Source organism: Aquarana catesbeiana, linkage group LG03, assembly GCF_042186555.1.
Source record: "Aquarana catesbeiana isolate 2022-GZ linkage group LG03, ASM4218655v1, whole genome shotgun sequence".
NCBI classification, from domain to species: domain Eukaryota; kingdom Metazoa; phylum Chordata; class Amphibia; order Anura; family Ranidae; genus Aquarana; species Aquarana catesbeiana.
Genome location: NC_133326.1, coordinates 10,865,614 through 10,880,283, shown reverse-complemented (window position 1 = coordinate 10,880,283; position 14,670 = coordinate 10,865,614). Strand labels below are relative to the sequence as shown.

The 14,670-nt window shown below is 44.6% G+C and overlaps 1 protein-coding gene across 1 annotated transcript in view; it reads right to left on the bottom strand.

The window, feature by feature from the left end:
• Positions 1-14,670, bottom strand: part of UACA (uveal autoantigen with coiled-coil domains and ankyrin repeats) — a gene marked incomplete in the record, with an annotated part of 53,281 nt that overhangs the window by 16,651 nt on the left and 21,960 nt on the right. The window contains 10 exon segments of the mRNA XM_073618261.1: positions 83-181; positions 296-328; positions 2,958-3,065; positions 3,195-3,254; positions 4,930-4,967; positions 6,887-7,068; positions 9,723-9,829; positions 10,016-10,086; positions 13,087-13,144; positions 13,799-13,863. Coding sequence (XP_073474362.1) covers positions 83-181; positions 296-328; positions 2,958-3,065; positions 3,195-3,254; positions 4,930-4,967; positions 6,887-7,068; positions 9,723-9,829; positions 10,016-10,086; positions 13,087-13,144; positions 13,799-13,863 — 821 coding nt within the window.

The following is a 14,670-nucleotide window of genomic DNA, read 5'->3' as shown; positions in this document are numbered from 1 at the left end:
TCGATCCCCGGCTCTCCCTTTCCAGCTCCCTCGTTTCCTACCCACATCCTGCCAAACACAGACGCGGAATCCCTTCGCTCACCTCGTAATATCGCATTTTCCCTCGCAGGTTCTCCATCGTCCTCAGGCTGTCTTCTAGTTCTTTCTCCTTTGCTTCCAGCAGGGATTTTAGCTCCTCTTTCTGCGATTGGAAGAAGATAAAAAGATATAAAAAGTTTAAAAAAAAAAAAAAAAAAAAAAAAGTGTCTAAACTTACGGAAGGGAGAATAAAGAACACAGATCTCCAGGGCCTCACCTCATTCTCCAGGTCATCCGTGATCATCTGTTCCTGCAATACATGAACACAATGTGAGTGCGCTGTGTGAGAACAATTGTATTTCTATACTGCAGTCATCAGAAACTGCTGGAAACCCCACCTAGTTCCCCATGTACAAAAACACAGCAGCCTCCCCACAACCCCCCCATCTGGGTGAGATGCTTATTTCCCGTCTCCTGCTGACAGGCAGTCCTGAAAACACTAAAAATTCATCCTTCAGCCCGGTTCACACTGGGATGCGGTGCGAGAAACCGCATGCGATATGGAAAAAGGAATTGCGCCGCAATTGCTGCTCAAATCACGTGCAGCTCTGCAGCAGTGCGATTTGAGCCATTCACGCTGTATGGCGTCATAATCGTGTGCAGGACACTTTTTTTTTTTTGCTGCACCTGAATCGGATTGCATGGGCGTTCAGAACCATGCGAGCAGATTTTGCAAAAATCGCACCGCGTTTTGCGAACCGATTTTCGGCGGTGGAGTTAACACGTAGCACACACCCCACAGCGGGTTTGCACGTACGGGGGGTGCGATTTTCGCCGTGAATTCTGCAACGCTCTGCAAAAGTTTAATAAGACACGTGGCCGCTCATTACAATTAGAAGAAAAAGAGGTTTAAACCTTAAAGGCCCTTTCACACTGGGGCGGTTTGCAGGCGCTATTGTGCTAATAAAAGCGCTTGCAAACCGTCCCGAAACAGCTGCTGCTCTCTCTCCAGTGTGAAAGCCCCGAGGGCTCTCACACTGGAGCGGTGCGCTAGCAGAACGGGAAGAAAAGTCCTGCTAGCAGCATCTTCGGAGCAGTGAAAGAGCGGAGTATACACCGCTCCTGCCCACTGAAATCAATGGGACAGCGCGGTTATACCGCCGGCAAAGCACTTCCGCAGAGGCGCTTTGTGGTGGTTTTTAACCTTTTCTCTGCCGCTAGCGGGGGGGTAAAACCCCCTTGCTAGCGGGCGAATACCTAACAATAGCGGTGGCTTTACCGCCGCCCCCAGTGTGAAAGGGGCCTAAACTACATAGAGGGTTCTTTACTGTAAGAGTGCAAGGATGTGGAATTCCCTTCCACAGGCGGTGGTCTCAGCAGGGGGCATCGATAGTTTCAAAAAACTATTAGATAAGCACCTGAACGACTGCAACATACAGGGTAGAGCTGCATGATTAATCGTTAAGAATAGTTATCGCGATTTTTTTTCCCCTGCTGCGATCTTGACAAAGTATTTCCCGATTCTTTCTATGCAGAGAGTTCTCTCTACTCTGCTGAAGCTGACAGCCGTCAAAAGAAAGGGTAAAAAAAAAAAAAAACAAAAAAAAAAAAAAAACAAAAAAAAAAAAAAAAAACGGGCAGTCTGCCAAGAATCACAACATTCTTTAGCAGTGGAACTTTAAGTATAAACATTGTAACAATTTGTCCTTTAGATCAAAAGGAATAGACTTTGGTCTGTAAATGAGGGAAGTTTAACCACTTAAACACTAAACCTTTTTCTGACATTTGTTGGTTTCAAAGTTAAAATCTTTTTTTTTTGCTAGAAAATTACTTAGAATCCCCAAACATATATATATATATATATATATATATATATATATATATATATATATATATATATATATATATATATATATTATGTTTGGGGATTCTAAGTAATTTTCTAGCAAAAAAAAAAGATTATATATATATATATATATATATATATATATATATATATATATATATATATATATATATATATATATATATATATATATATATATATATATATATATATATATATATAAATATATATTAGTAGAGATCCTCAAGCAGGATATGCAATTAGCTGACCTCCAGCTGTTGCAGAACTACAAATCCCATGAGGCCTAGCTAGACTGACAGCCACAAGCACGACACCCAGAGGCAGAGGCATGATGGGACTTGTAGCTTTGCAACAGCTGGAGGTCCGCTAATTGCATTCCCCTGCCCCAGAGAATAAAATGATGGTTGTTGCAATATTTTATGTCATGCGTCTATTTGCGCAGCGGTCGTTCAAATGCAATTTTTGGGGGGAAAAAAATTACACTTTAATGAATTAAAAAAAAAAAAAAAAACCCCAAGTTACCCCAAATTTTTTTGTATAATGTGAAAGATTTTACGCCGCGAGAATCGTGATCTTTTTATTCCAAGCCAAAAAAAAAAAAAAATGTGATTCTCATTTTGGCCAGAATCGTGCAGCTCTAGATAAAGTAGACGATTATTTATTTCAAAGTCATATCCTCCCACAGAAAAATTAATAATAGTAATAAATATGCATTGTAAGCATCATTGAGTGCCACACATACAACATTTATCTGTCATCGGAAATGAGATCACAGGACATTATAGCACAGATGCGAAGCGACGGCTTTGTGTGGCCTTCCTGATATATCTATACATAGATATATATATCTATATCTATCTATCTATCTATCTATCTATCTATCTATCGAGAGAGAGAGAGAGAGAGATATACTGTACATACAAGCACACCCACAGACGGCTATGTAAACAGACAATTTAATGAGCTATTACAAATATAAAGCTCCTCACACGCCTGCATATTAAAAAAATAAAAACGACACAAATAATCCTAATCGAATCTGTAATAAGCGGCCTGTCAATGGAAGGGGCACCTGGTTGAGCTGCAGCTGTAGTCCCCCCACTTTGTCCAGCAACCCCCGCTGCTCCAGCTGTATCTTCCTCAGCTTCTCCCGCAGGTCGTCATTCTCGGCCTCCAGATCCTGAATGAGGAGGACAGGTGATGAGCACACGTGAGAGTTACCGCAACGCTCTCCTCTCATAAAACACACACACATATATACATATCTATATCCACACACACATACAAATGTATATAAAGCGGCACACACCTGTGGCTGGTCCTTGGACTTTGCCATCGACTCTTCTTTGGAGTTGGCCTTTGCCCACTTCTGTGTGGACAGAGCACATAAAATGAGAAACAAACATGGGAACGTGACCTCCGGGAGAGGAAGACGGTCAACAATCGGGCTTTACGGCACCAGAGAGATCATTAATGATTAAACTCACAAAAAAGGGAAGTTTCCCCCCTTCACCATCTGACTACACTGACGTCACTTCACTGCCAGGGAGGAAAGAAATGGAATTGTAGGGATCCTCTCATCCCACTGATAAAAGACGGGAGCAAAAAAAAAAAACATGACAATAATGAAAAGTGATGGGATGGGGACTGCCAGGCAAAAGAATGTAGCCAGAAGGTTCACAAGCAGGTGAGAATTAGATGACCGAAAATAATGTGCCGGCTGCCCAGGTAAAGCCATAAAGAGTCTCTTCCACACCTCATCAGTAAAACGCACACAGCATTACATCCTATGGAAGTACGATCATTCGGCTAAAAGCGAGCACAAAACTGGTCACAGAACATGGGCTTGTACCCGGGTATGTCCCCTTATCAAATACATCTTTCTTGGACCAGTCTAGTTACAGCAGCGATTTATTTAGGGACCCCCCCCCCCCCCCCCAAGTCCTCAGAACATGATCATCGGCAACCAGCAACAAAAGACCTCCCCCTCTAGCAACAATAGATTCCCCTAGTAACAAAAATCCTCTGGCAACACAAAAATCCTCTGGCAACACAAAAATCCTCTGGCAACACAAAAATCCTCTGGCAACACAAAAATCCTCTGGCAACACAAAAATCCTCTGGCAACACAAAAATCCTCTGGCAACACAAAAATCCTCTGGCAACACAAAAATCCTCTGGCAATACAAAAATCCTCTGGCAACAGAACAGACCCTTGCCAGTAAAAATACAGTAGAGCAAAAAGCAGCAGTTGATCCCTCCCCAGAAACAGCTGACCCCCTAGCAACATACAATCTTCCACCAGCAACAATATATAGATGCTTCAGCAACAAAAATAACCCCCCACCAGTAACAATACAGTAGATCTCTTAGCAGCCACCATCAATAGAACCCTAACCCCAGCAACAACAGATGCTCCAGCAGCCAGCATCAAGAGACCCTCCAGCACACCGCAGCAAAAATAGATCTTTCCTCAGCAACAATAGAACCCCTCCAGCAACAATAGGCCTCCCTAACACCTCCTCCCCAGGGACAACAGATGCTCCAGCAGCCAGCATCAATAGACCCTCCAGCACACCCCAGCAATAAACCGCCACCAGTAACAATACAGTAGATCTCCCAGCAGCCACCAATAGACCCTCCCACAGCCAACAACAGACCCCTCCCAGCAACAATTGACACCCTAGCAACACAAGACCCGCCCCCCCCCCTAGCAAAAATAGATTGCCCCACAAGCAGCAACAGATCTCCCACCAACAATAGACCTCCTTGACAACAACAGATTTCCCCCCTTTCCCAGTGACAATAAATGCTCCAGCAGCCAACAATAGACCCCCCCCCCTCAACAGTAGATTGAACCCCCACCAGCAACAATAGATCTCCCCAGCAAGAATTCCCCCCAGCAATAATAAATTCTCCAGCAGCCAGCTTTATTAGACCCTTCAACACACAATTAAGAGCTGGAGGTTCCAAAACTGCGTTCCCTATGAAAAAAAGCCCCGGATTTAATTTACAGACATTTTGTTATGTACATTTAAACTCACCGCTCGTAGAGACACTTTGCTTCTTAAAGGATCAGAACCTGTGAGACAAAACAAAAGTCAGCACCATCTTCCACGCTTCCTCAGGGTCCACATATTTATACATTACTGTAGTAAAACAGATTGCATTTTACGGCACCAAAAAACACTGCAAGTAGAAATGACATTCATCTTTGGAGGTCCAGTTCATGACACCGGGGCAGCGGCACGGAAAGGATTTCAAGGACCAGACATGCAGTGATTTTGGGTGCAATAAAAACGTACAAATTCCAGCCCACAGGGAAAAAAACGCCTATTTTAAAGAGCGGGCGCGTGTCCGCTCATCTCCCTTCCTCTAAGTGGCGGCACCCGCTATATTGGCCCTGGGCCCCGTAACCAGGGGGGGTATAAGTACTCGGGCAACAGCGCAGCTGCCCAAATGCTTCCATCTGGCAGACAGGAGTCTGCTTGTCAGATTTACACACAACCCCAGTGGCTAGGTCCGTACAAAGTATGGACTGGGCAGTAAAAGGGTTAAAAGCGCTTGTAAAAGGACTGCCAGCTGTGAGTCCATAGACAAACGGGGCGTGGTTCAGCTCTGTTCTTCCGCTCCCTTCTCACTAGCTGTAAATGGACAGCAGCGGGAGCCAATGAGGAGGAAGAGCGCCAAGAGAGCTGCTGCTCTCGTGCACAGTGCTGGATCGAGATGGGGCTCAGGTAAGTATAAGGGGGACTGGAGGGAGCTGCATACAGAATTTTTTTTTTATAGAATGCATTAAAGTGTTACTAAACCCTTTTTTCTTTTTAAACTAAAATAATATGCCCATACTTACCTGCTCTGTCTAATGGTTTTGCACAGAGCAGTCCCGATCCTCTTCTTCTGGGGTCCCCCGCCAGCGCTCCAGGCTCCTCCCTCTTCAGCGGGTGCCCCCCCTATAGAAATCCGCTTTCCATGGGGGCTCCCGTGCATGCTCGCTCTCAAGTCCTGCTGTTGCAATCATTAACACAGACATCGGGACTGGGCACCGCCTCCACCACCCCCCCTCCCCCTCCGTCCCCTTATCACAGCGTTTGAACCACTCGCTCCCGCTACTATCAATCTGTCCAATTAGAAGGGAGACAGCGGCGCTGCGGCTGTTCACAACACTAGATCGGATCTGGCTCAGGTAAGAAAAAGGGGATGGGGGGGGGGGGTGGAAGTTGCAGCACAAAAAGGTTTTTCACGTTAATTCATAGAATGCATTGGAGGTGAAAAACCTTAAAAGGGGTTGTAAATGCATTAAGGTGAAAAAACACCTGGCAGTGATCGCCCCCCCGGTTTTACTTACCTGAGCTCTAGAACTTGACCCACGGGGATGCGCTGTCTGTCCGGGGCTTCTTGGCTTTTGATTGGATAGATTGATAGCAGCGCAGCCATTGGCTTCCGCTGCTGTCAATCAAATCCAATGACGCGGGCGCCGGGGCCGAGTCCTGCATTCAGCCTCTATGAACGCCGAACGTTGGACTCGGGTGCGCGCCCGCAAGGTAAACCCCCGGGAGAGCGCTTCTCCTAGGGCAGTGATGGAGAACCTTGGCACCCCAGATGTTTTGGAACTACATTTCCCATGATGCTCACCTACAGTGCAGAGTGCAGGAGCATCATGGGAAATGTAGTTCCAAAACATCTGGGGTGCCAAGGTTCACCATCACTGTCCTAGGGGGGGGTATCTGAAGCGGGGAGGAGCCGTGAGAGCCGCCGCGGGACCCCAGAAGAGGATGTTCGGGGGGCACTCTGTGCAAAACGAGCTGCACAGTGGAGGTAAATATGACTTTTTTTTTTTTTAAAACAAACCCTTACAATCACTTTAAGGCTTTAGAACCATTTTAAAAAAGGTAAAAAAACAAAAAAAAAAAAAAACACCACCTGCCTTTGGAACCACTTTACAAAGCATGATTATATACTAAAACCGCACTAGAAAAGAAAAAAAAAAAAAAGTTTGACCTCTTGGTGAACTTTCGACAGCGGTCTTTATCTGGGACAGGATCTCAATATTATCTCCGATTCTGCTGTAATAGGCGCAATCATGTCCCAAAGAGTCTACCAGTCCGACATCCGCTCCGGCTCTCAACAGGACCTCCACAGCCTCTCTGCAGCCGTATTCACATCCCAACATCAGAGGGGTCCTGGAAACATAAAAAAAAAAGACTTACAGATTTTCTCCTCAGTCCACAACACCCATCTTATCATAACCTTGATTCATTTTAGATTGTAAGCTCCAACGAGCCGGGCCCTCTGGTTCCTCCTGTAACTGCACTGTCTGCCCTCATGTTGTAAAGCGCTGCGCAAACTGTTGGCACCATATAAATCCTGTATAATAACCATTTGACCACCATAAGATTTAAACCCTCCCCCCCTCCCCCCCCCCCCTTCATGACCAGGACATTTCTTGCGATACGGCACTGTGTTACTTTAACTAATTGCGCGGTCATGCGACGCTGCACGTAAATTACATTTAGGTCATTGTTTTTCCACAAATAGAGCTTTTTTTTGGTGGTTTTAATCACCTCTGAGTTTTTAATATTTTGTGCTATAGAACAATATTTTTTGCTTTCTGCCATTAGACATACCCAATAAAAAAGAAAAAAAAAAAAATCAAGTGTCTTCATAAATTTAGGCCGATATGTATTCTGCTACATATTTTTGGTATATAAAAAAAAAAAAAAAAAAAAAAAAAAAAAAAAAAAAAAAAAAAAAAAATCACAATAAAGCATATATTGATTGGTTTGCGCAAAAGTTATAGCGTCTACAAACTATGGTATATCTACACTGGGATTTTTTTTTTTTTTTATATATACACTGGTGATCAGCGACTTGTAGCGGGACAACGATATTGCGGCTGACAATCTGACACTTTGTGGGAACCAGTGACACTAATACAGTGATCAGTGCTAAAAATATGCACTGTCACTGTACTAACGACACTGGCTGGGAAGGAGTTAAGCATCTAGGGTGATCAAAGGGTTAACCGTGTACCTAGCCAGTGTTTGTGTCTACTGCTTTTACTTAGACCCCATACACACCCACAGATTTTCTGCAGATTTTTGTCTTCAGACTTACCAAAACCAGGTAGTGCAAGGGCCCTGCCTGATTACATACAAATTGAAACTTAGGGTTTGACCTCATATTATATGGTTTTGGTAAATCTAAAGACAAAAAACTCTGCAGAAAATCTAGTAGTGTGGATGAGGCCTAAGGGATGTGCTTTGCAAGGAAAGAAAATCCATCAAATCCCAGCTGACAGGACGGAGCTCTGCCTTGTTTACATAGGCAGAGCTCCATCCTATGTCTCTCCTAGACAATCAGCGGGTGCGGTCGACATCCGTTGGCTGGCACACGCTGATTGGCTTCTGCTGTGACTAAATCAGAGCAGAAGCAGCACGCAAGCGCCCCCCTACCAGGAGGTGCAGAATCACACATATATATATATATATATATATACACATAATTCTGCACAGAACGGTTGGCCTGTAGCTATAGGGCAGTCCTTAACCACTTAAAGACCAAGCCTCTGTCTGAGATTTGTTGTGTACAAGTAAAATTTTTTTTTTTTTTGCTACAAAATTACTTAGAACCCCCAAACATTATATATTTTTTTTCTGAACACCCTAGAGAATAAAATGGCGGTCGTTGCAATACTTTGTCACACCGTATTTGGGCAGCGGTCTTACAAGCGCACTTTTTTTGGGAAAAAAATACACTTTTTTGAATTAAAACATAAAAAACAGTGAGCCCAATTTTTTTTTTTCATATCGTGAAAGATAATGTTACGCCGAGTAAATGGATACCCAACATGTCATGCTTCAAAATTGCGCCCGCTCGTGGAATGGCAACAAACTTTTACCCTTAAAAATCTCCATAGGCGACGTTTAAAAAAAAATTCTACAGGTTGCATGTTTTGCGTTAGAGGAGGTCTAGGGCTAGAATTATTGTTCTCACTCTACCGATCGCGGCGATACCTCACATGTGTGGTTTGCACATTGTTTTCATATGCGGGCGCTACTCACGTATGCGTTCGCTTCTGCACGAGAGCTCGGCAGGACGGGGCGTGTTTAAAAATATTTTTTTTTCATATTTATTTTACCTTTTATTGTTTATTTTTACACTGTTCCTTTAAAAAAAAAAAAGTGTGTCACTTTTATTCTTATTACAAAAACTGTAAACATCCCTTGCAATAGAAAAAAAGCATGACAGGACCTCTTAAACTCTTAAATATGAGATCTGGGGGGGTCAAAAAGATCTCCCATCTCATATTTACACTAAAATGCAAAGAAAAAAAAAAAAAAAGAAAAAAAAATTTGTCATTTGAAAGAAAAAAAAAAAAAAAAAAAAAAAAAAAGGCCCTTTAAGAGCTATGGGCGGAAGTGAGGTTTTGACGTCTCTTCCGCCCTGCAATGGTATGGAGATGGGTGGGGGGCCATCTTCCCCTCACTCGTCTGCATACTCAGGAAGGAGAAGGATCCGATCGCCTCCGCCGCTACCGACGGCTCCGGTAAGCGGCGGAGGGCACCTGAGAGCGGTGGGAGAGGGGGGGCCTTCCCCCCCGCCGATAAAAGTGATCTTGAGGCGAATCCGCCGCAGAGACCACTATTATCGGAAACCGGACCACCAGCTGAAGAAGAGGATACCGGGGTTATGGCAGCTAGCTGCTACCATACCAATGATTTTCCTATTCAAAGAGAGGACGTATATCGGCGCGCGGCGGTCCGGAAGTGTCTTTTAACTGGATAATAATAAATTATTAAATTAGATCTCAATAGACGTCTGACAAAGGACTCACTTGTTCTGCTTGTCTCTTGCATTGATTTCAGCGCCTTTCTCTACCAGAAGCTGGCAAATCGCCGGACGGCACATCTGGGTGGCCAACGCAAGCGGAGTCCTTCCATCCTGAGTAGACAGAAGGTCAGCAAATCATTGCGCCCATCTCAGCTCAAGATCAAAAAAAAAAAAAAAAAAAAAAAAAAAAAACAGTAGTGGGAGTAAAGTCTGACTGCAGCAGCAATAACAAAAAAAAAAAGAGAAGGAAAAGTCCAGCTGGAAGTGGGTGAAAGACAGGAATTTCTGAATTCTTACCAAGTCTCTGGCGTTTACTAAAGCCCCGTGATCACAGAGAAGCTGCACGCTGGAGCAGCAGTCGGACATTGCTGGAAGAGAGGAGATGAGCGTTATAGTAAAAGAGAACTGCACACACGTCATTTTCAAAAGCAAACAAAAGGCAGAGCCATACATAGAAGACCATATGGAACTACAGAAATGGGAATGTTGCTCCTTCATAAAAGGCTTCACCCCATTTGAGATAAGCCATCATTATTCTTTGAAGTAAAAACCAGAAGGTACAACAGAATGTAGGCTGGTATGGAAGGTCTTGCACAAAGGATCCAGCCCCATCATCATACTGGTTGTCGATTGCAATATTGAAGGCATCACTTTTTTTTAATGTCTTTTTGGTTTATGTCTTTGTTTTGGATTTGACTTTTTACTTTATGATACATGGACTAGTTTGTTATATTAGTTTATATGTTTTTGCAACAAAAAATAAAAACAGTATTTGATTAAAATGAAATCATCACTAAACCCTCGCTTCTTATTTATTTTACCTTTTATTGTTTATTTTTACACTGTTCCTTAAAAAAAAACTTTTATTCTTATTACAAAAAATGTAAACATCCCTTGCAATAGAAAAAAAAAAGCATGACAGGACCTCTTAAACTCTTAAATATGAGATCTGGGGGGTCAAAAAGACCTCCCATCTCATATTTACACTAAAATGCAAAAAAAAAAAAAAAAAATATTAAAAAATTTGTCATTTGAAAGAAAAATAAATAAAAAAAGGCCCTTTAAGAGCTATGGGCGGAAGTGAGGTTTTGACGTCTCTTCCGCCCTGCAATGGTATGGAGATGGGTGGGGGGGCCATCTTCCCCTCACTCGTCTGCATACTCAGGAAGGAGAAGGATCCGATCGCCTCCGCCGCTACCGACGGCTCCGGTAAGCGGCGGAGGGCACCGGAGAGCAGTGGGAGAGGGGGGGCCTTCCCCCCGCCGATAAAAGTGATCTTGCGGCGAATCCGCCGCAGAGACCACTATTATCGGAAACCGGACCACCAGCTGAAGAAGAGGATAACGGGGTTATGCAGCAGCCCCCCCCCAACACTTACCTGAGGTCCCTCTCTGTCCAGCGATGTCCACAAGTGTCTCAGCCGTCCAGATCCTCCTTCCCGATTGGCCAAGACACAGCAGTGGCGCCATTGGCTCCCGCTGCAAATCAAAAGCAAGCTAGCCAATCAGGGGGGAGAGAGGGGGCGGGGCTCCACGCCTGAACGGACGCAGGGAACCGCGACTCGGCTCGGGTGCCCCCATAGCAGGCTGCTTGCTGTGGGGGTACTCGACAGGAGGGAGGGGCCAGGAGCACCGAAGAGGGAACCGAGGAGAGGAGGATCCGGGCTGCTCTGTGCAAAACCGACTGCAACAGAGGAGGTAAGTATAACAGGTTTTTTCCCCTATAAAAATAACAAACGAGACTTTACGATCACTTTAAAAACACGTGGGAGAGTCCATAATGGTAAAAGGTCGACCTCCTATCTTCTCTTGATGAACTAGCTTTAAGCTGCCCCTTAGACGGATCGAAATTCGGCCGGTTCAGCAGGAATTGGGCGAATTTCAATCTATGGGGGCAGGCTGGTTATACTGAAGTTGATCCATCGATCAGTACAACCAGCCTGTTGGATTTTTTTTTTTTTCATGCAAACAATGCCGAGGGCTATAGCAGCTGACAGTCATCATTATATTTTGCCGGAGGGGAAGGCGGGGAGCTCCATACCAGCAGAACACAACAACACTGAGGGAGGACTCCACCCCCCATCAACACAGACTGAATCAAGCAATTTGGTTTCCTTCAACCCGCGGTCATTTCCACCGACTCTGCTCCACCCTGCAGACTTTCAAGTGTCACTCCTGAACTTCTGGTCTATGACCTTAGCGGTGCACACATCACAGTTGTATGGACTCTCTCTCTTAGACGTTTAAAGCGGTTGTAAGCCTCTGGGTGTTTTTTTCTTTTTTCCGGACCTGTAAGGTAAAGGCATAATGTGCTAGTATGCATGGCATACTTGCACAGTATGTGAAACTTACTTGAAAACAAAGCCCTCCAGCGATGAAATCGCTGGAGGCAGTTTCCATCTTCTCCTGTCTAACTTCCCGGGTCCGCGGACTCCGGCTGTGTGACTTGCCGGAGCCTCGATGACATCACTCCTGTGTATGCGCGGGGGGAGCCGTCATTCGCGGCACAGGATTCTGAAGGAACGGCACAGGTGGGCCGTTCCTTCAGAGCGCATGCGCCGATGACATCATCGGCTGCATGTAACGTAAATATCTGCTAAATGGCGCACGTTTAAGGAGATATTTACAGTACCTATAGGTAAGCCTTAGTATAGGCTTACCTATAGGTACAAATTATGCCTTTGCAAGGGCTGGGCTCAGCTCTTTCTTCTCTGAGCTGGCCGCTCAGCTGTCGGCTAATTGCCAGCTCCTATCTCTCCACAGTTACTCACCTGTTGATATCCTGCTCGTCAGTCCTGCCTACTTAAGCCGTCCAGCCTAGAGGATCTATGCCTTCGCCTTGGTCAACATCACAGAGACGCTCTCCTGCTTTCCTGTTAAAAGACTTGCTTGGGTGACATCCTTTCTGGCTCCTTCCCGGCTTGCTGTTTTACTACGCTCATCTTCTGCTCCCTGACGTTTGGCTTGTCTGACCATCCGTTGCGGTTTCTGAACTCTGGCTATGTTTTGACTACGTTTGTTCTATTTACTTTTATTATTTAACAAGTGTGATTTAACTGTAATGCTGTCTCAGTCTAATTCATGGTTTCTGACAGCAGGCGAAGGCCGAGATCCTCTGGGCTGGACGGCTTAAGTAGGCAGGACTGACGAGCAGGATATCATCAACAGGTGAGTCACTGTGGAGAGAGATAGGAGCTGGCAATTAGCCGACAGCTGAGCCCAGCCCTGACAGCTTTTGAGTTTACATCCACTTTAAGTCTGCTAAAATCTGTGAAGAATGTAAGCATAATGTCAAAGATTGGTGTGATTGAGGAACAAAAGGGGAATGTCTTGGACCACACACACAGTAACTGAAGTGACCTCTGGTACCTGCGTCGTGCAGCGCTGTCCTCCCCTGCAGATCCACATTCTCTGTTGGGCAGTTGAACTACAATGAAAAAACAGAGGCACAGAAATATGGAGTTATAAAACGGACACCAAGAAAATCTCTGATTACATAAACAGCAGCAATGTTTTTAATCCTTCTGCATGCGCCTGACTCTTAGGGCCAGCTCACATGGGAACACGGCGCAGAAAACACGCGTTCCCCGCACCGTGTTCAAAATGCACTGCACTTGTGTTCTACAGCGGGTTTGCTCTAGAGGTGGCAGGGGGCCAGCTGCGCATTGACTGGCTAAGGTACGAGTTTTACCCAGCGACCGAGACAGAGAGGAAGGCATGCTTCACCGCCGCCCAGACAGCCGTCAACATGATCTCGTTCACCAACACCCAGAGTAAGAGACACCGATCACAACACCGGCATCACCTGGGGGATATATAGATATATATATATTTTTTTTTATTATATATATAATTTATTTATTAATTATGTATCACTGACAGCCCATCACCCTCCATATCCTATGTACAGAGGAAAAAACTGGCTCCTAACTTTTTAAGCTGGCTCCTAGACCCAAAGAAAAAAAATTTGTCAAGCCCTTTTTGGTGGCATTACAAATACTGGTGTGAGCCAAACAGATGTCTCTCCCCAGAACCGATCCTCACTTTACAAATCACACCCACTACAGCCAAAGTCACTTACCTGGAGGAGCTTCTGCAGACATAAGGAGTGCCCATACTTCGCTGACAAATGCAACGCATTTCGCCCTGCCAGAAGGAAAGAAGTAAGACTTCAATGACAAGTCTGATGAAGATTGTATATGTAGGCATCCTGAACATAAGACATATTGTGGTGTTGCTTCTATTTTTTTTTTTTTGTGGTTCGTTTCAAGCACAAGCACTGGAACAGCTGCGAAGAATAGAATTCCGAGGAGAGGAGAGATCGGCGTACACACAGACTATGGAATAGACAGGGAGAGAGGAAGGAGGGCGATGCAGAGACGCTGAGGAGAGAGCTGGATGACGGAGGCACGTAAACGGACCACGCTCTCAGAGATCAGCAGCCATGATAAACTTGGTCAGTTTACAGAGGGTGAGATGAGAACAGGCAGGATCAACCAGGCATTGTACAACATATAAAAAGGGACAATTGACATGGCAAAAGCACAGTGCTACATCTTGTGACTTTTTTTTAATTTTTTTAAACATTTTTAGGGTTACAACCAGTTTAACATTAGGGAGGCAGAAATGAGGAGGTACAACAGTACTTCTCTTTCTTTTATAACCGGCCATGCCAGCAGTTTTCTTTTCTCCTCTACAAATAAGAGTCATTTTTTTGTCCAATTGGGATTTATTTTAATGCCACTCATCAATGTCAGCAAAGGGTGTAGAGGAACTAGCTGACAGGCTTCTGTGCTGGGCATTAGCATTGCTGCAGACTTAATACAGGGATTTCCAGCACTTTAGACACAAATAAGAATTATAAACACTATTGTTGAGAATCTTCGTTGGTAAACTTGGCACCGCAGTTCATATTTCTTTCTTTCTCAAAGTGAAACGTAATCTGCACAGTGC